Here is a 22,633-nt window from a genome sequence, read left to right as displayed (position 1 = left end):
ATTATGAATCTGGTAACCAAACAATCATGTACCTTCTTTTATACAATAAATGTGAGCAGAGCATTTATTACATACATGCTGAAAATGTGAAACCATGTATTTCACTGAACACTAACATTGTGATGTTACAGACATGGCAAAAGTAACAAAAAACCAAACCATGCAAGACCATGTATTTTCCCAAGAAATTATTTTCTGCAGGCCCAATGCTGCTTTAAAGTCAAGGACGCAACAATTAAGTGAAAAGGTAAATCTTAAAGGACAGCAGTATTTCTCAAGGACAATAACATGTTTGCATTAATTATACATAGTAAAACCATATTAGTCACTGGCGTTTTGCTCCCTGCTGCCTTCCCTAGAACTCTCTTTCCGACAGTCTTGAGGAAAGGAAAAAAAAGGACCTGTAGCAGCTATGAGGCAGGAATTAAAAAAAGGGAAATAAAACAAACATTTTCAATTAGAAGTAAATGTGAATGGAATATTTATTTTCGCATCTAATGTGAATATAGGCCTAGAAGTTTGAAACATATGTAACAAAGGGTCAATCCCATGGCAGCTTAACGTTTAGTGTTGCACAGGCTTCCATCACTATGACAGCCAACATCCTTTCAGTGGAAAATATAAATATGTAAAGTGTTGGATAGTTTTCTCATGGGAACAGAGATGGGGAGCCAGGGACCCCTCAAAACTTGACCCTTAATACCACAAAAGCTGTGTGCCACAATATCCCAAAGTCATCATCCGCTTGCTTTTTTACAAGCACAACATTCTCTGTGAATTTCCCAGTCTTTAGAGACTGGAGAAAGTTAAAAGGAGGCAACGCCGCAGTGATATTGATGTGGACAAAACATGGACAAGTGGGAGGGAGATGTGAGGACGAGCAACACAGAGGTGGCAGAACATCAAGCTAGACCCTCTTCACTCAATTCACTTTCTGTGCAGAATCTTACAGCGCTGAACGGCAAAGTGTAGCAGAGCATTTGCCTCTGGCAGGCTACATGCTCCTTCACTCCCCAGTGTGAGTCTGCATTTACTCATTTTGATACCATTTAAAGTAAGAGATCTTACATCTCAGTTTGTGGTTGGTAAGTCATAGAAAATCCACCCATACTAACTGCGCTTTTGCAAGTTGTCCTTTACTTGGCAGGTGATCACTGCAGCTGCAATGATGTGAAATTATCACATTAAGGTAAAACCAGTATTTTTATAGATGTTAAGAAAGCTCACCCATTAGTGTTATCAACTTGTTCTTCAACTGTCTATCAAGACGTGCAATAATCTCTTCAACGGCATTCCGAATCTCTCTTACACGTTCTTCCTTTGCTCCACGCACAGCCTCTACGTTCCGCTCCTGAAATTTTCCATCAGACATGAACATTAATTTACCACTTTACTAAGTGCTGGCACAGGAATATAATCAATTTCCTACTCAGAGTAGAGGCAACACATGCAGCCTTTCAACCCCACACAACCTCCCAGCACCTTAAACTTAACAAGGAGAAAAGAAACCAAAGTTATTTCTTCAAATACATGATACAAAAATGTACTCATATTCGGTTTACTGCTACATATTATAACGATTATCAGAATGGTAAAACTTGTATCGGAAAATAAAATAAAAATCAGCCCAGCAAAACAATTTTTGAATTTCATTTCAACTGTCAATACAAGTTTCAAAAATTATTAAGCTACTGTGACTCAAGTGGGTCACTTGTTGGAAGATTAAGCTCCCTTAGAGTACCAATTCACAGCATTTGTTGCATATATATTTAATTTTTATAGGTGGAGATGTACCATCATTTGTATTGTGAATGCCACAAACTGAATTGCCTCTTGGTGCTGACAAACTAGCAACTGATGAAGTCTGGCATGAAGAAGGGTTAGGGGAGAACAGAAGGTAAAGGGTGAAAGGTGGTGATTTTAGAAACTAGCGTTTAGGAAGAGAATAAGAGGAAGATTGTTATTGGTCGCTGAACTATATGAGGCATGGTTTTGATGGGGGCAGGGAGGAAGTAGTCCCTAACCGACTTTGGAAAATGATACATAGGGAAGCATTAGGGAGCTGAGGGCTGCGGCCACCGAAACAATTTTCACGGCTGCTGCCCGTGGCGACACGCTGGGGAGAACTATAATCCCCAGAATGATGAGTCCTGGGGCACGTAGGCACACACGTGGAGAAAAGGGAGCCCATCCCCGTTCAACTGTGCTTGTGATTCGTGACACATGGAATGCAGCAAGACAGAGTGCAGGGAACTATTACAGTTGCCCGGGTGAGGCGGAAACTATCAAACCAATGACTGTGGGCTGAACGTACAAGAAACCTTGTCAACTCAGGCAGCGGCAAGGACACTGGTGGCTCACCAAAACAGACTGCAGTTTTACTGATTTTTGGCTTGCATGTGGGTCCAGAGGCCTCAGATAAGTAAAACCACACTGCTTTGTGTTGTGAGCACATGTGAAGTAAAACGTATGGAGGCTAACAGAGCACTCTATTTACAGGGTTTTCTCGGGTTTCCTCGTTTTCAGTTTACTGCAATGGCTACAGTCATATGAGGATTAATCATGAGAACTGGACAATGTTGGAAAGAAGTATGAATCTGTAGTATATTGTAGATAGTCCCTCATATGTTGTACATAGTTCATTCATTGCTTTGCAGATGGACCCCTGCCAACAACCAGTGAGATCATAAAATGTTACAAGAGTTGAATGCGATTTTATGATCTGTTGGCAGTCAGAAGATGAGGGAAGACACAATTGGGAACATTTGCCTGCGCCGTATCTAGATAGGATTGTGAATGTTAGCATCTGCCACACCTGGATGGAACTTGAATGTTAGCATATGTCACACTTAGAATTGAGAACATTAGCCTGCGCCGTATCTAGATAATATTGTGAATGGTAGCCGGCGCTACACTTCGATGGAAGTACCAAGGCTAGTCAATAACACTTAGATGGAATTCTCAAAGTTAGCATGTCCCACACTTTGAATCGAGAACATTAGCCTGCGCCGTATCTACATAATATTGTGAAGGTTAGCGAGTGCCACACTTGGACGGAATTATGTAGGTCAGCAAGTGCTACACTTAGACAGAACTGTGAATGTTAGCATGTTAAATGTCATATAACCCACTAACCAATATAAGCTCAAACTCTCTGCATACTTATCTCACCCAAAAAACTCACACAGCCATCTCTAGCACAGCATGCTGCATGCACTTCACCCCACAGCAACAACACATAAGCCGCACCAACAGCACACCGATCCACTACTTGCACCAAAGCTCAGCACCCGGTGTCTTCTGAGTTGAAGCTGCCAACAGTATACCACTCCTCTCACTATCCTACTCCCTCTTCACCTTACTAACCCATCCCACCTTCTCATTTACAGATCCGCCAGAGCGCCTTGGGACCAATTCCATTGATAACGGTGCACGGTACAAATACCTTTAACACAACATAACTACCGCAAGCTCCCCTTTAACCCACTGCCAACACAAGGACATTTGCAGTGTTAGAGAAAAGAACCTCTGTGTGTTCCCTTGCGTGGTGCCCATATTGTTTGACTCGGTTCCCAAGGCAACCAGGCCTTCGGGAACAACGCTTGCGACGAACGCCTGCACTTGACATTCCTTGCTTCATCTATACAATATTTTGTATCGTTTCTTCAATAGTCAAGACGGCCAGGGAAAGAACCACTGCATATTGTATTCTATGACGACAAAATGAATGTACAACCATTTCCATATACAATAAGCTAAAACCTGGCTAATTAAAAAAATAAATGGAAGAGGGAAAGTTAAAACACTCTGTGAAACACAATAGCTGTGTGGTCATTTTGTGGCAAAATAGGCCCACAAGTGGTGAAAGTAACATGCTGGCAAGCTACGTGTTCGTTGGAAAGACTGGAAGGACGATTTTTTCAAGTTCATACTTGCTGTATATGGTCCAAAATATTCTGTGAAAAGGAAATATGCCCTTTTATATCATTGTCTGGGCCATGGAGGGCAAGTAGTGTTAAAGAGACTTCCAGATGGAATGGCTGAGGATGCATCGATTTTGAACTCTTTTGAAAATAGTACATTGAAACTGGAAACACACTATGAAGTAGAAGAGAATAAGATTTGTGCTAGGTATCGCTTCGCCACCAGGTAGCAAAGAAAAGACTAAAGTATTGAAGAATTCCTCACCACTTTAAGGGGTTTGGCAGCTAAATGCCAGTTTAAGCCCTGCTGTAGTGCAGAACACTTAAGGGACCAACTAATGATAAACTGTGCTGAAGACAAAGTACGAGAGGAGTTATGGAGAGGGAAATATCCAGATCTCCAGAGGGCTATCGAGAACACACCTCATTGTGCATTAAGGAGTTGATCAAAGAAAACAAGAGCTCCATGGAAAACATGAAGGGGTGGAACAGACAGAAACCAGTCTTGCGAAAGGAGAGGCATCTAACAAACTGCCATACAAAAAGGAAGTTGGTAATCCCAGTGACGGTGACTGGAGAGAGAAGAAGGATTCTGACTGCAGACCCAGAGGAAGAGGCAGAGGAATACCAAATAACCGAAGAGAAATGACTGCTGGTCATAGTGGTTTTCAACACTTGAGTTTCTGCTACAGATGTGGTAGCAATGACCATTTTGCAGCGACAGGGCATGTATGTCTGTCCACGTGGAATGCAGACAGTGTGGTAAAAAGGGTCATCTTTCAAAGTGCTGTCGGTATTGGGGTGGCAATGTAGGAGCTGTGGAGAAGGATATGTACATTTTTCAAGAGGGTTGGATGTGGTACAGGTGATAAACGTTGTTTGTGAAGTTAAAGTAAAAAACAAAACCATCACAGGAGTCAATGGGGAAGCAATCGAGATGCTGGTCGACAATAGTGCAGCTTACATGCAATAAGTAGAGTCAAGGGAAAAAGAAAATTCCAGGGGTGTGTTGAGGGAGGAGTGTGAGAGCGAACACATATGGTGAAAACCCCATAACAATTATAGGTGAATTAGATCCATAATTGTCAATTAAGGACAAATGTACCATGAGCAAGGTATATATTGCAAGTGTTGGGAGGACAACTATTATCCTGGAGTTGTAAAACAGTATTTGAAATGAAGTTAGACCCAAAAGGCAAAGAACAAGTTCATGGTGGCTGTGATCTGATCATGTCGAAGCTCAAGTAGCTGGAAGAGTGTGAGGTAGCCAAGTGGGATCCCAATGTATTTCGGAATGAAGTGGGATGCCTCAAAGATTTTATACATAAGATCAAACTTCAGGAGGGTTCAATATCATATGCTGGTAAACTCAGATCAGTTCCCCTGGCATGTAGGAAGGAAGGTGAAACAGAGTTAGCTAGGATGCTCAAGGAGGACATTATGTCATGATGCCTACCCCCGGGCATCCGGATCAAGCCCATCAGCCCCGGGAGCAGGCATTCAGATATTTAATAAAGCCCCAGCAGCCCCCGCTGGGGGCTGTCTGGGTTCAGTCCTGGCGCCATAGACGCCAGGCTCATAGTCTTTACTTACATCATGCAGACCATGCTGCAAATGAATCCAAGCCAACGTGAGGCCTGGATGGGACTATTTTACTACAGGGACTATTTTTTACTTGGGTGTGGTTCTAGGGACTTCTTACCTGGAAATACTTGGGAGGCTATTTAAACCACGCCCGAACAGCAGCACATGCTTAGTGTTATTTTGCATCCAGCAGCGTAACGCTCACCGTGCCTGCAGTCAGCATCCAGTCTTCAGCCACGCCCGTCTCGAATGCAGAGCTCCTAGCAATAGAAGAAAAAAGAAGGAAAGGTTAGAAAACAGATATTATTTCAATCCTTACCTGAATTCCGGATCCATCACGTCTTCGAACTTGAAAAGGACATTATTCTACACGCGTCGCATCGCCAGCTGAAGCGCTGCGCCATACTCACCAGTCCTCACAGTATTTTTCGATCCGGCGCAGCCTCCATCATTTTCTCCGCCAAATTCCACCATCTAGGGGACAAAAAAAAACATAAGGTTAGCCGAAAAAGCCAACAAATACAACCTCTCCACCAGAGACTTACCTGATTAACAACCGGAGGCATTATTCTGTAACAAACCGCAACTTCTTTCGCCGCACCTGTAAGGAGAGAGAAACCAGCAATTTAAACACACGCACCATTTGCCGGACAGTGTTGGTATTTACAGACTCTTACCTGAACACCATCAGCTGCCACAAGACAATCTTCCCTTGGACCCAGCTGCAACACAAGAAAGGAATGTACATGAGTGAACATCGGACATATTGAACTCTTTGAACTTTATACTTACGGGTTCTCGGCTGGAACCTCGGAGACAATATTCATCCGGAACTCTTCCAGCGCCTTCCAACCAGTGAAGTAACTGGTATCTATGCGCCCCTGCATTCCACGCAGGATGGAGAGCTCATCATTTACAAACATAAGGTGAGTTTACTGAAAGTGAATCAGTGGTGATTAGTGGGGAGAACAGTGGGGTGCCATTACTAGAATCCACGGGTGGCTAAATCCCTTTCTCCACTTGCCAGAGAATACTTCTACGGGTCAAGCAGACGAGGTTAGGCGGTCCAGTCCAGTCTGTCATCGCTGCACTACGCTTCACGTTGGAGGAGGTCGCAGCTGTCCGGGTCCGATCGGCAACCCTGTGGGAGCCAGGTGAGCGTAACAGATTATTGGAATGTCTGAAGCATCCGTCCGTATGGGTGACTCCCATTGTCATAGTTAAAAAAAATAATGGTTCAATCAGTTTATGTATAGACTTGAGGGAGATCAACAAAAGCATTGCTATGTAGAGGTTTCCCTTACCAAATATTGATGAGATGGTAGCAGATGTGAGTGGCTCAAAGGTGTATTCGCTGATGGATCTTAAATCTGCGTATCATCAAGTATGCATTCATCCAATGTCACATGATATACTTACATTCATCACTCATGTGGGTCTCTTCTAATGTATTGGGATACTGTTTGGACTCATTTTGGCTGCCAGTGTATTCCAGAGAGTGATGCATAACATTTTAGGTGATGTAAGTGGAGTGCGATTTTACCAAGATGATATTTTTGTGTAGGGTAGTCTCAGAAATGAACATGATGCAAGACTGAAAGCAGTTTTAAGATTCTGGGTTGACGTTGATTCTGGAGAAGTCTTGGTTACTTACCTGTAACTGTATTTCTCCAGCATTGGTATCTTTCATATTCTCACATGCAGGGGCATCATTTAGGGGTCGCACGCATCATTTAGGGGTCGAGACCCCCCACAAGGTCTCCCTTGTTACCCCTAAAAAAAAAAAAATCTATACATTTTTTTTTTACAAATTAAAGCTCCTGGGCTGTGGCCAATGCCATGTGCCTCTGTTTCTAAAGTGGCTGGATTTCTTGTTCAGGCTTCTTAAAAAAAAAAAAAAAAAAAACGGGTTCCACAAGTGGAAGTGATTAGTCACCCTAAATAATAACAAATTGAAATATCAAATAATTGGTCTTTCTGGAATTCTAAACAATCATTTCTAGACTGATTAAAGGTTTATTTCAAGTACACTTCAGGAGGGGAGTCACTGATTTAGTCTGTTTTAAACACCTCAAATTCACAATGCAGACAAAATCCTCCAAAAAGCATTTAGAGTAGAATAAGCATCCATTTCGGGCTATGTATATTACTTTTCACAAGTTGCAGTTATAGCATGTTTATTTCTGCCGATATATATGGTGATCCATTCTTGTATGAAATGTATATCACGTTACAGTGATATTGTAACCATATTTTTCATAGTGTACTTAGAAACAATGCGATGTGATGCCACTTCCTGTTTTGTCATGGGGTAAACGGTCTTGTTCCATCGCTTCCCGTGATGTCACTTCGGGGTGGGGTCGAATGACATCACTTCCCGTGATGTCACTTCGGGGTGGGGTCGAATGACATCACTTCCCGTGATGTCATCAATGGTCAAGGGGTCATGTGATGACATCACTTCCTGTGATGTCATCAATGGTCAAGGGGTCATGTGATGTCACTTCCGCTACCCCTGGCATTTTGGTGATAGGGCGGCCCGTGTTCAAATGCTTGAATATTCCCAGTCGTCAGACTGGGAATCCCTGGTAATTTAAATAATACAATATAAAACAACTTCTTTACGAAGGAAAACTACACTGAAGGAGCCCCATAGGGCCCAAGTAGCCCTTCACTTGAGGAGTCCCTCCACCTCATTTGGTCCGTTTAGGCCAAAACCAATGAGGTAGCAGGGCTTAGGCTGCACCTCAGTCAGTCATCTTCAGATTTTGAACCATGAAGGCTAGTAACAGATGACTGACTGGAAAGAGAGCAGCCTCTCCCCATGGGAGGAGGGCGGGCACATGTGAATCCATGAAAGATAACAATGCTGGAGAAATACAGTTACAGGTAACTAAGACTTCTGCAGCATTGGATCTTTCGTAGATTATGTGCCCATCCGCCTTTACTTGATCTCTCTTCTGCCTTTGACACAGTCAAACATGCCATCCTGCTCAACCGTCTCCGTGATAACCAGGGTATCACCCATCATGCCCTGGCCTGGCTGACCTCATTCCTCTCCGAACGACCCTCCCGGGTACAACTTGGGTCCTTCCGCTCCTCTATCTCCATCTCTATGTCTACCTGTGGTTTTCCCCAGGGTTCTAACCTCTCTCCCTGGCTGTTCAACCAATACCTGCACTTCTTGCCCACTGCATTGCTGTTCTCTGCCCCAACTTTCAGTGATATGCGGATGACACTCAGCTCATTTTCAGGCTCCCCTGTGCCACCTTTTCTCCGTCTCTCATTTCTGACAGTCTGCTATCCAGGAGTGGTGTGCCCCAATGATCTGTGCCTTAATGCCAGTAAGACTGAGATTCTCCTTATCGGCACACCTGCTCCCTCCTTTCCTGTCACTCTCTGGCCTGCATCCCTTGGCCCTCTTCCTGCTCCCACCTGTGAGGCTAAAATCCTTGGCGTCATCTTCGACTCCACACTCTCCTCTCTTCACATCTCCGACATCTCTAAGAAGTCACACTACCAACTGCACCTCCTCAGAGGTATTCTTTCTTTCCTTCCCTTCCCTTCCCCCAGAAGCTCAGTCTCCAGAGCTCTGGTTCTCTTTAGGCTGGACTACTGCAACAGCCTCTTTCTAAATCCGCCTGCTTCTACTCTCCACCCTCTGCAACTCATCCAAAACAGGACTGCCGAGACTTGTCCTCAAGCCCAGGGATCGTATCTCTCCAGGACTGAAATCTCTTCACTGGCTCCCAGTGGCTGCAAGGATTAAGTTCAAAACCCTCTGCATTGTCCACAAGGCCTTCTAGGGGCTGGAGCCTCAATAACTTCAACTCCCTCTTCGTAAATATCTTCCTTCTCGAGCCCTTCGCTCCTCCGCCTCCATCTCCCTCAGGGTCAGTCGCTTCTCCAAGCAACGAGTTGGAGGTAGATCTCTCCTCGGCTGGGGCCTCTCTCTGGAACAGCCTCCCTGCCACTCTGAAACTTGAGGAGAACCATTTCCGGTTGCAGAAGCACCTCAAGACCTTCCTCTTTACTTCCGTTTCTCTCTTCCACCCCCCTGCTGAACTCCTGGTTGAAATTGAAACTGCACAGGTCACCTGGCTACCCTCCGATCTCGGGCCCAGGTCCCCTCCCCGCCAGTTGCACTCCTGCACTGGTTTCCCCCCTGGCAACCCTTGCACTCGGGGTCTGTTTCTATATCCCTACAGTCCCCTACCAGCACTTGATACTTGATGTCTGCACTTATCCTTGCACTTGCCACCAGCAGGCCTCCCTTTTTATTTTTGTTATTTGTTCTACTGTGTGATGCCATGTACTGAACATATGCGAGAGACACTGCACACCTTCGGGTAAGAGGTAATTTTGTTAATTTTACAAAATACTTGGAGCCAAAAAACACTCACACAACTTATCAATCTTAAAGGGTGCCGGAGAGAAAAAAACGGACTCTGGTATCAGAAAGTCACATATATCATTGAAACAAACAAAGTTCCTATTGTTAAATAGGAACTCATGTCCCCTGCACACCAATTGGTATTGGAAATCAAAATTCCAAACAATATTCAAATAGCTTCAGTAATTCAAATCAGTTTTGTTTTTAGGTAACCAATTTTTGTTGTAACAATTGTTTTCAAAAATATTCAAGGATACATACAATCAAGAATGTTTTTAATCAAGAATCCAAATGAGAGTTCAATTCACTCAATAGTATCAAATTATATTAATCATGAGCTCTACGCGTTTCGAGAGCAAACCTCTCTTCTTCAGGAGCAATGCATCATATTTTTCACAGAATAATTTCAATGAGAATACTTTAAACAAAAAAATGTTTTTGAACTTTCTTTTGACAAGAGTACTTTTTATCCAAATGTAAAAAATCCAACCCTGGATTCGTTCGAAACCAAAATGAGAAAAGACTTGAGATCAATGAAGTTTGCAGATACTAAACAACGAAACCTCAGGAAACATCAACATAGAATTCTAAAAGAATTATCGAATGATAGAACTATTGAGATTAAACCAGCAGACAAGGGCGGTGCAATTGTGATAATGGATTCTGATTTGTACAAACAAGGATGCCTACTACTAGGATAATACTTACATGAGTCTTGACAATCATTCCACAAAAGAAACCCAACTAATGGTCCAGGAAGTAGTGAATAGAGCAGCAGAGGAAGGGTGGATAACTGAGAAAACAAAAGAATTCCTTATCAACAAAAATCCTATCCTTCCAGTATTTTTGGGACTACCCAAGGTCCATAAAAACCTGACAAATCCCCCTTTCAGGCCAATTGTAGCAGCAAAGAAAGTGTCTTCAATCCATTATCAAGGTATTTGGACAAATTGCTTCAACCAATCATACAGTCTACATCAACCTATCTAAGAGATACTACTCATGTATTAAACATTTTGAATCTGGTCGATCAAATTGAAGAAGGTTGGATATTATTTACATTAGATGTACAATCACTTTATACATCAATTCCACATGAAGAAGGACCTGAAGCACTAGAATGGTTACTACTCCAACAGGAATACTTCCCATCTAACAAAACCTTTGCTATTGAGCTTGCTAAAATGATTCTGTACAATAATTACTTTAGATTTGAAAGAAAATATTATTTACAGATATCTGGAACTTCAATGGGGTCAGCCATGGCCCCAGTATATGCGAACACTTTTATGTTTTATTTTTAGACTCAACACATTCTAGAGAATCCAAGATGGTCAGAAAACTGCTGATGTGGCGACGTTACATAGATGATGTCTTTGCAATATGGAAAGGCACGAAAGAACAATTCGCAGAATTTTTGGAGCATTTGAACACTCGCAACAACCGCATCAAGTTCACTCTTGAAATTGGAGCACCATCGGTACATTTTTTGGACACAAAGATCTATCCAGAAAATGGTAAATTGCAAACAACAACCTACAGAAAACCCACGGATGTGAACAATACCTTATTTTTACAAGTCATCATCCGGAACATCCGAAAAGAAACTTACTTCTGAGTCAATTACAAAGGATTAAACGCATTGTCTCTAACGAAGCAGGATACGAAGAAGCTGCAAAAGAGCAACTGACACGGTATGAAGAAAGAGGTTTTCCACAACCAATATTGACAGAAGCCAAAGAAAGATGTTGCACACTAAAAAGGCCTGAACTCTTAACTCAAAAGAAAAAACATGATAAAAATAACCCTCCATTGATATATTTATCACAGTACTCTACAAGCAGTGCACAAATTAAGAGTGTTACACAAAAATTGGAAAATCACCAGGTTAGACCCACAACTTAGTACTTTGTTCCCGAATCCACCGCTAATGGCTTATAATAGAGGGAGGAACCTACGGGACTCACTAGTCAAAGGGGAGAGAACGATCACAACACAACAAAGGCTATTAACAAAATCCAAGAAAGGGACATTTCACTGTTTAAACTGCAGCCAATGCAACAATGTCCAGAAAGGTCAAACAATCAGACATCCTTACACAGGCCAAAATATTAGTCTACAACCCTATGCAACTTGTGAAAACAAATGTGTGGTATATGGATTAATTTGCCCCTGTGGCAAGTATTATGTTGGTCAAACATTGAGGCGAGTGAAAGATCGCATATCTGAACAGAAGTCAAACATTAGAACTGGCAATATAAAATCACCAGCCACGAGACATTTTCACGATCACCACCACACAATTTCTCAATTGAGATTTGTGGTCCTAGAGACCGTTACACGACCAGCGAGAGGAGGGAACCTACAACAGACATTGTCTCGCAGAGAGATGTTTTGGATACGTAGGTTGGATGCCCTAGAACCTAGAGGCATGAATGAAGAATACTCTTTGAATGTGTTTTTGTAAATAAATGACAATATGTAAATATCAATATGCATAGACGATTACATACTTACAACTGTTCAAAACTGGTGAAATGTGGATATATATACGAAGATCCCAGCGAGAATTATATTAGGACAATCTGAACTATGTTGTTTTGACTATGGGATAATGGAAAGAGCACCTAAATGTAATGAATTAGCCCTCACAATGAGAGGCACTACGTTTCCCAGAATTCTGTGTAGTGACGCGATTCAGATCACGTGACTCATCTTAATTAAGCTACAAAGCAATATATTAAATTTCGTGTAGTTAAATGAATAATATCACTTGACCATTTAACAGGACACTCATTAGTGAATTGTTTCGAGTAGAATAAAATTTAGTAATCTATGACTTGGTCACAATCCTTTTTGCAACAATTTACAGAGAAACTATGATTCCCATAACCCTGTGTAACACCACATGACTACTTTAGGAACTATTAAGGCGACTACAGCGTGACAATTCATATAGAGAAACTACCATTCCCATAATCCGTGTAGACATGTGATCAACATCACATGACTACTTTAGGAACCATGCGCGAATGAATGGTTTTCCACTGACGGGAATTGGAAAGAAGCACCAATGGGGAGTGCACGCAAGAGCAGAGGTAAACTTCGTTCATACAACATTTACAAGATAGCGAATAACATCTAGAAATTATCACTGACTGACGCATATTGTCATTCTTTAGAAAATCAAATACAAAAATAAAAGTGATTTCAGACACTTCGACAACGTGATGTTAAATCGAATGAAAGAACAGATACAGACACGAGAAGAACACTGACTATGCCAGATAAAGCACACCCGCGAATAGGTGAGTGTATAGAACAGTCGATTCACATAAATGGTTAGAATATGTTGAGTTTAACTCTTAGCAAATAAGAGAAACATACATATCAAATTTATTTACCTTTATAGGACAAGATTTTGCACAACCAAGCGTCTGGATATTTGAATTCCCTTGTTACATGCTGCATCATCATACAGGTATTTACAACATCTTACCTGACTAACAGTAGAACTTCCACTGAGTTACACAATACTAATACTATTTATTAATATTATCCACAGATTCTCAGAGAATTGTGCCACGAGATGATGTTTCCATTACCCCGCAGTCAAATGATCTTTTTGAAGACACACAACATTTTAGTTGAAAAATGCATTCATGTTTATATTAAATGTAAAATAGGCAGCCATTGAATTGCAAAAAAAAATTTGGGGTCAAAAATTCCTTTGTCAAATGAAACTTCAAAAAAATGTTTTTATTTAAAGTATTCTCATTGAAATTATTCTGTGAAAAATATGATGCATTGCTCCTGAAGAAGAGAGGTTTGCTCTCGAAACGCGTAGAGCTCATGATTAATATAATTTGATACTATTGAGTGAATTGAACTCTCATTTGGATTCTTGATTAAAAACATTCTTGATTGTATGTATCCTTGAATATTTTTGAAAACAATTGTTACAACAAAAATTGGTTACCTAAAAACAAAACTGATTTGAATTACTGAAGCTATTTGAATATTGTTTGGAATTTTGATTTCCAATACCAATTGGTGTGCAGGGGACGGGAGTTCCTATTTAACAATAGGGACTTTGTTTCAATGATGCCATGTACTGCACTGCTCCCTCCCCTATCCCCTGCACTTACACGATCTCAATGTCAAATGGCCTAGTAAGATCGTTGTCCGTCTTCCCTTTGTTACCCCGCCCTTGCCTCGTCGCGCCTTGAAACAATTGTGTATCATATCATGCTTGAATAGAAGGTTGCACCTGTATGTGCATGCGCAATATATCTTGTGTAACGTCCCTATAGCGTACACAGTAAGGCTACCAGAAAAAACATGCAGCGGGATGGTGGAAAAAAAACAAAAGTTAAGGATCAAAAGGCTGCTCCTACCTTAATTGCTGAATAATTGCTGAAGCACTGCTTGTCCTACCGATGATTCCCTACTGCTGTCTTCTTCCAAGCAGTAATACCCATCAGCTGTCCTTCAAAGACACTCCTACCTGTAACGCTGTTGAAGCTGCTCTCGCTCTGGTGGAGGGTTATTTCAAATCAGAAATGGGCATGGCTGGCAAAGGGTTATTTCTGATTTGGTGACAGTGAGTAATGCAACTGGAAATCCAACATGCCAGACCTTGTTTTGATTATGCAATAATGAATAGACACCGTGGGTTCAATACAGTTCATGTGCGCTATTGACCACTGCATAATTAAGAATAAGAATATAAGAGGAAGATTGTTGGCTGGCAGCGAACAAACTGTTCCCACAAGCCACCCGCAAAGGTTTGTAAAAGTTAATCAATGAATTAGAAATTGATTTACGCTCAGACCACTAACAATTGTGGAACTAAGTAATGCTGTGAATATATATCACTGTGGCGGCGACGTCGGAGAAAACACAGGTAACACCAAAGGCTTGTGGAGATGAAATTCCGACGGAACCTTGGGATTGAAGGAGGGGTGTGACCGGAGCAACCCCCTTGTCTCGTGGAAAGTAAAGTAAGGCCGCTTGCAGGACAGGGCATGGATCTCACCTACTCTCCTGGCAGAGGTGATGGCCACGTGGAAAGCGGTCTTCCAAGACAGGAGCTTAAGGAGAGCTTGATGCATTGGCTCGAATGGGGCCCCCATGAGCCTAGTCAGCACCATGTTGAGTTCCCACGCCGGGGCAGGCGCCTTCACTGGAGGGAACAAACAGAACAGTCCTTGGATGAACTCCTTCACTAGACGGTGCGACCAAAGAGAAGACCATCCCGTAGATCTGGTGTAGTGCTAGAAAGTCCCCAGATGCACCATGATGGAGGCGTGGGCCAGCCCAGACTTAGCCAACGACAACAAGTGCAGAAGGGCCGTGACCCTCAAAGGGTTAAACTTCTGCGACCGGCACCAAGTCGCGAAATGCTTCCATTTGGGTCCATAACACTTCAGAGTCGATGACGCCCTGGCGAAGACTTCGCTGCAGTCCGCAGGCAGCTCGTACCCACCAAACTCTAATGCTGCAGGAGCCAGGCCTTCAGGTTCAGTGAACCTGGGCTGTGGTGCAGGATTGCGCCTCCTTCCCTGGCGAGCAGATGGGGATGGCCCTCTCCCCCCCCACTCCAAATGCAAGGGGGATCTCATGGAACCCTCCCTGGGGTCAGATGCCCCTTCCTAGGAGCCCCCAGGGAGGGCTGCATAACATGACCCCCAGTCCATTTTGGGTTTTGGGTGGGAGGGAGAAGGTATACCCCCTTTCCATAAAAACAATTCCCTGGTGGTCTAGTGGGGGGGGGCACTCCCCCCAACATCATCCATATTTTTCCCTTATATTTTTCTTTCTAAGGCCCATTCCCGAGGGGCAGATGGGCACCCATCTGCCCCAGGGAGGCCCTAAACAGCAGGCCCCATCCTTTGGGGGGCCTGCCCACACTTTTCTGGTGGCCCTCCGACCCCCTCCAATTGGATGGGGGGCCACCTTATGTATTCCTGCCTGGGGTCAGAAATATGCAGTGATCACACAAAACATAGTGCCTAAAAGGACGAGGTATCTCGTCCTTGGCACTTAAGGGGTTAATACCAGTAAGACAAAATCTATGGTCCAGACAAAAAAAGGAAAAACATTCCTTGTAAACTCATGTTGGAAAAATAATGCATAGAGCAGGTGGTTTCTTACGATTACCTGGGAGTGAGATTTGCCAGCTATGCCAACTGGGTACAGCAAATGGAAAGAGCGGGAGCTTCACTTCCAAGATACAGTGGGGCCATTACCCAGTTTGCTTTTGAGTGTGGTGGCGTAGTGATGGACTCGACGTAACCTTCTTGGAATGGTCTGTCGACACCCTGTGCTCGATCGCCTTCGACAGAGGCTTTGAGGAAGTCTTCGACGAGAATTTCAATGGTGGGCGAGTATCGAATGCTATTTTATTGTGTACTACCACCGATTTTTGTACCGGTAGGCGTTTTTTATGAGACATCGTGGAGGAGTCCCTGGACGACACCCTCAACTATTTCTTGCCGGATTTCCCTGTCTTGGACCTTCCCCCGTCACTCTTTGTATGAGCAGGGGCTTGACCTTCGCAAGATCTCTTTGAGGGGGTCTGGGCTGCATTCTCAAAGATCTTTAGCATAGAGGTTCTAAATGCTTCCCACTTTTTCGGGGAATCTTGTTTTGATGGACATGTAATAATTTCCTCAGACGACGTCGAGGAAGAGTGGGACCGGTGTCGTCTTTTCTTCGTCTTTTTAGAGGAAGAAGAGGACTTCCTAGATCTGCTCCTCAACCTAGACTTTTTAGATTTGTGACGTCTTAAAGTAGACTCGGCCAAGTTGTTTCCACCCCCACCCCCTCGAAGAAAATTTTGAGGACTCCTCCCCCACCATCAGTTTACCTCTCTGTTCCTTTAACGCTTGATGGGTCATCGACTGACAGGAACCGCACTAGTCCATACGATGGTCGGAACCGAGGCACCAGAGGCAATTCTGATGGGTGTCTGTTAGCGACATCTTCCTTCCAAATATCTGGCATTTTTTTAATCCAGTCTTTGGCGTGGAAGGATTAGATGACAACATTTTCACGAACTAAAGCACCGTTTTCGCGATCCGAAGCGAAACTAACGGAAAAAATGGGACTGAGGCCAACGGGCGCACCTCGAGGCTTTCGTCGCCACTTGATGGATACCGCAGAGGGACATCGACACTGCAGCCTCGAGCAGAGTGCCCTCTGGTGGAGAATTTTTATTTATTCCCGAAGCGCAAAGCAGCAAAGCTGGAAGGGAGGAATATCTAAGATGAGGAATACGTGGGAGGACACAACCCATTCGAAATGTAGGTATCCAACTGGCACATCCACACTCCTTATACATGAGGACCTAGGACTGCCCCGGATCGAGCATAAACACCAACTCTCTTGCCACTTATAGTTATTGGAAAAACAAGTCCACAAAGGGTTACGAGTCCTAGCTTGACGTAATTAAGCCAAGGTGTATGCATATCTTATACATCAAGATGAGATTCTGTATTCTCCCGGTGGCCGAAATAAAGAGCAAATAGGATGCCACAGAGTTTAACAAATGCCCATATTGCTGTGATAGAACAACCTTAGAACACTTCCTTTTATCATTCCCCTTGTATTTGCATTATAGGAGGTACTTGAGGCAGATATTTCTTTAGTTAGGAATTCGAACAACAAGAGAGGTTATATACTATTCTGCAGAAGGACTGATGATGCTGTAAATGTGTTTGCGGTTGCCAAATATGTGCATAGGTCATGGCTGAGTCGATGCAGTAAATTCCTATGTGCTATATTCAACAATGCATGTACACCTTATATTGTAATCATGTGCTTTTATGGTCTATATTTAAAAGTACGGTGGAAGTATGAACATTTTTTAACTTTGTCCATGGCTGGAGTGCTTGGCTAAATAGATCATTATGCGATTTCGTACTATCAAATTATGTATTTTATGCACGCAGTGTCTGCTTGCTAAATTTTATGGCATTCCGCCAAAATAAAGTATTCTGACTCAAATTGAGGCACACAAAGCACACCTACAATGGAGCAACACTTAGGACTTTACGCCATTGATGTAGAATATACTTACTGACCTATGTTGAAAGAGTGTTGCCACAGCAGTCGCAAGCAATCTCTTATTCTGGTATGGCCCTTCTTTATAAGCGACTGTTAGGGAGAATTCTCTCTTTAGGCTGAATTTCCTAACCTATTGAGTCCCCCAGCAGCTTTGCTGGATTTCTGGAGTTTGTTTTTTTCTCCTGCCAAGAGTGAGACTCTTTTTCTCCCACTCTTGGACATGATTTATGGTGTTCCTTTGACTGTTAATGTGTTTTATCGGCTATGGGGTCCTTTCCTCGATAGGGTCTCATGTGTTTTTACTATGTGTGTTACACAGCACCCTCCGTGCAGTGACACAGTGGTGTCATAGTGACACCCCACCATAGACTCCATACCCTGGGACCGACTACTGTCTCCCAGGGCATGTAAAGTCACCATTGGTTTTACTAGTCCCAAATTATTAACAGAAACCGGTACAAACCATCATATTGTGGACGTACTGGTCGGGGCAATTCGATTGCCCTGGGGTCTGTTAGTCGAGGGGGGCATGTCTCCGTCCCCCCTGATCAAGTTTTGGCTAGTGGCAGTGGATACTACTTTTTATATTCGACCGCGAATATATCCCTATGGGATTTTCCCATTGTTCGAGGCTACCAAATTTAATTATTTAATTCTCATAGCCTCGAACATACCGCCGGTTTATTTATTTAATATTAATTTGCGGTTGGTATTTTTTGCCAGGACTCGATTCTAAAATGGCGTTTGTGTCCTCTTCTGTGACGCCAACCCAAGTCGAGCCCTTCGGCTAAGAGGGGAGGTTGAAGAAGTGGGACCATTGATGGAATTGAGACAAATGATACCCTTGTTGCATGGGTACACCCAAAGTGACCCCAGTGATGACGACATGCCCGAGAACCAGGAAGCGAACTAATCCTGAGCAACGGGAGCCAGAGGTACAGGGGAGAAAGCTTGAGTTCAAGGGGAGGGGGGAAGACATTAAGGAGAAAATATGTAACGGAAAATGTCGGGAGTGTAAGTTATGTTTAGTTTGTTGTAAAATTAATAAAATATATATTTTTTTAAAAAGGATGAAGACATATCGATAATTTCTAGAAGAAATATCTGAAGTGTGCTGTAGTTCGCAAACCAAAAGCTTACTCAGAAAAACGGAACTGAAGCCAACGGTGGCTGCGCATGCTATATATACCTTCAAAGACTTCATCCTCGAGACTGAGGCCCTCGAGGGACATCGAGTCGACCGCATTGACGGACAGCGCCATCTGCCGAGAAACGTTTCCAAAGCAGCTGAAGCTGGATATTGGAGATATCAAAGATGTGGAATATGTGGGAGGACACAATCCAGTCAGAAGGCCCAGGGGTTGCAGGTGCAGAGGTCACTTTCAGCACTGGGATTTAGTTTTGGTCAGTCACGGTGCACAAGAGTCTGTTCCAGACAGCTTCCAGTTGAAGAGCCAAAATTAGGAAATATGAATACGTCTGCAGTGCTGGCCCCCTCAGGATACTTCCCAGGACTGAAGGAGTGTTCCAATGAATGTCATCACGAACAAGCGGCAACAGGCAGTAATCCAGTGGCAAACACAGTAGCAGCCCCAGCACAGCTTCCCTTGAAGTGAGACAGCTGAACATGCATAATCATGCAACTTGTGGCCTAAGCTGAAGAGCTGAAAAGTTCCAAGGCTCTACTCGGAATGATGGCTGCAGCGAGGTAGCCCAGGAGACAGCTGGTGAGTCACCCAGTTGGTCCAGGGACACTTTCGAAAGCTCAGAAGGCATGAATCCTCAAGCAGGGGTTGAGACTGGTTATTCCCAACTTTACTGGGTTTGAAGCACAAACAAGGGTCTTCCTGAGATCAGGCAGAAGAGCAGAGTCCATGCTGGTCAGCTGCCGGGGTCGTCCTCGGGCCATCAGAAGGCTGCTTGTCCTAGAAGAAAAGTTGCAGGATTCCCTTTTTTCTCCAAGATTCAGGCTGGGAGCAGGCCCACCAATGGTAAGGATCGGCACCATTCAAACAGCCAGGGGTTGTCCAATCTTCGACTATCACTGGTCACCACATCTGCCCAGCAACAGAATTTAAGGAGCCAGAGTTTGAAGATTGGGAGTAGATAGTCCCAGCCCTTCCTCTGGCTCATATACACAAAGCCCCTTAAGCCTGCGAAAGCAGCAGCTTTCCCCAAGCAAGGGATTTCCATAGAAGGTAATTCCTGACCTGAGAAGGCAAGAAGGACGAATAAAACAATATGGCCAAAGAACAAGTGCAAGATTTTGTGGCGTGGCCATCTTTGGGTGTTAGTCACCTTTGGTAACAATTTGCGCTAAATGCAAGAGTGCGTGAGAAGAAGGACAAAAAACAGCAAAAATCACAGCTACCACCTGCTTGTCTCAAGCACATTGTCAAAGTAACCAAAAAATAATTTTATAAAAAGGTAAGAATACAAAGTATTTTAACTGCACTTCGCTGTAAGGTGATGTGAGCAATTGTAAAAATACAAGAATTCATAAAAAGACATTGGGCCTCATTATAAGCCTGCCAGTCTGGTAATAAAGTGCAGGTATTTACATATACCAGCACTTCACCGGACTAGTAGAGTACAAGTATGCCAGTGGGGGTAACAAGACCTACCGACAGCCAAAGTCTGGAGGTAACTCGGGACTCCACCGGCATAAAACGGACAGTATTTTCAGAACCGGTATTGCTGGGGCCGAAAATACCAGAAAATCCTCCCATGGAGTCCTATAGAAAGCCATGGAATGGGGATTTACAGCCCTTTCAACCACCTGTAATACCCTGGAAACGGTAGGAACGTTTGCTGGTATCCTAGGGCATTTCCGCCAGGATCAGGCAAACCTATGAGGCCCATAGCCTCTTCAGTACTGACAATCTGAGGGACTAGTCAGTTTCCCCATCACAATGAGCAAATCATACAAGGTAAGTAAAGCAGAAGGCATTACTGACCTCCAAAAAGTCAGGAAAGGGATCAAAACAAGCAAAAATAATGGGGTCCTGTATAAATCTATGGAGGAAAAGGTGCAAAAAGAACATCTTTCCTAACACTCAATTAGAATTTGGTGCATCTCATTTGTAGCCTTGAATGAGGCACCGCCTGGATACCTGAGGCCATCAGCCCAAACAGTTTGAAAATTAAAAGGTAGACATCTGTTTTATTGGAATTCTTAGCAAATCCTAAATAAATCCTGATTAATCTCCATGAGAGGAAAGACTTTGCCCAATTTTGCAATCCCAGATTAAGCCAATGTACTGGACTCTTTAGGTAGGGATCAATATTGATTTCTCAATGTTGAAAGGAAGCCCCAGCACAGAAAACAGTTGAAGAAAATGTTTAAGTGCTTAACCTGAGAAGGAGTCACAGCCCTCATCACCCACTTGCCTAAATGAGGGTGAAAAGTAATTTCTTGAAGACCAGATAGTACCTCAAGTACGAGTTGAGCCCAAAGGCTATATAGGATACATTACTCACCGTAATCGTATTTCTGATGCTTGTATCTGCTTAGATACATATGCTGTGCATAGGCCGACATCTAGTGGAAGCTGCAGAGTATTACAGTTGTTGTTTTTGAAACTCGAACAGGAACGTCGACAGGGCGTGCCAGTAATACTATCCCTAGTGTGACGTCCACTGTACCCATGATCCCTCACGCGTCGTGGTCCCTCAGATTGTTATTTTTCTGACATGAAGTAGCATGAGGTGTAGCATGAGTACAGTTGTATCCAAGCAGATACGTATCAGACAAGCTCATAAGCATCCATGCACCTTCTCTCCGAGGGGAGGAAGGGTGGGCTGCATATGAATCGAAGCAGGTACAAGCTTCAGAAATACAATTACGGTGAGCAATGTATCCCTTCTGAGGCTTGTGAATCTGCTTAGATCACATGATGTGCATAGATTAGCGAGCAGTGGAAGAAGGAGGTGGGATGTGACAAGGTTCATGAGCAAATAAATGTCCTAAAACCACTTGTCCCACTTGTGTATCCGTTTTGGAATGGGTGTCAATGCAGTAGTGCCGAGTGAAAGTATGTACAGAGCTCCATGTAGCCGCCTTGCAAATACTGTCTAAGGGGACATTTGCAATGAAAGCCAGAGCGGCTCCTGTACCTCTCGTGGAGTGAGCCCTGGGAGTAAAAGGCAGTGTTTTATCTGATAAGGAATAGCGCAGTTGGATACATCGGACTATCCATCTCGAGATGGCATTCTTAGAAAGGTGGTCACTTTCTCTGCCTGGCGCTATGGTGACAAACAATTGATCTGTATTCCTCAGCAGTCTGGTATTGTCTACATAGTAGAGGACCGCTCTCCTCACATCTAGTGTGTGGAGTTTTACCTCAGCTGAGCTGTTGGGTTCCTGGAAGAAAGCTGGTAGCTCAATTGACTGGTTTACATGAAATTTGGAGATGAATTTAGGTGAGAACCTAGGGTGAGTATGTAAAACGAGCTTGTCTTTATGTACAACAAAGAAAGGATCCTGCACTGACAATGTTTGGATTTCACTAACCCTTCTTATGGAAGTGATAGCTACTAAGAAGGCAGTTTTATAAGTCTGGTGTTTGAGACTAGACTTGGGCATATTCTCGAAAGTGGGTGCCATGAGCTTAGCAAGTACCAGATTGAGGTCCCACCCTGACGACGGGTTAGAAATTGGAGG

At 43.4% G+C, this 22,633-nt stretch overlaps 1 protein-coding gene across 5 annotated transcripts in view; it reads right to left on the bottom strand.

The window, feature by feature from the left end:
* TRIM37 (tripartite motif containing 37) overlaps positions 1-22,633 on the bottom strand; it is a 1,981,866-nt gene that overhangs the window by 1,354,224 nt on the left and 605,009 nt on the right. For all 5 annotated transcript variants that reach the window (XM_069615157.1, XM_069615154.1, XM_069615156.1 and 2 more), the window contains one exon: positions 1,228-1,351. In XM_069615157.1, coding sequence (XP_069471258.1) covers positions 1,228-1,351 — 124 coding nt within the window. The remainder of the gene's footprint in view (positions 1-1,227; positions 1,352-22,633) is intronic.

Source organism: Ambystoma mexicanum, chromosome 9 (genome assembly GCF_040938575.1).
Source record: "Ambystoma mexicanum isolate Mex_15411 chromosome 9, UKY_AmexF1_1, whole genome shotgun sequence".
Taxonomy (NCBI): Eukaryota; Metazoa; Chordata; class Amphibia; order Caudata; family Ambystomatidae; genus Ambystoma; species Ambystoma mexicanum.
The sequence above is the reverse complement of the archived record's forward strand: the minus strand, read 5'-3'. Positions and strand labels throughout refer to the sequence as shown.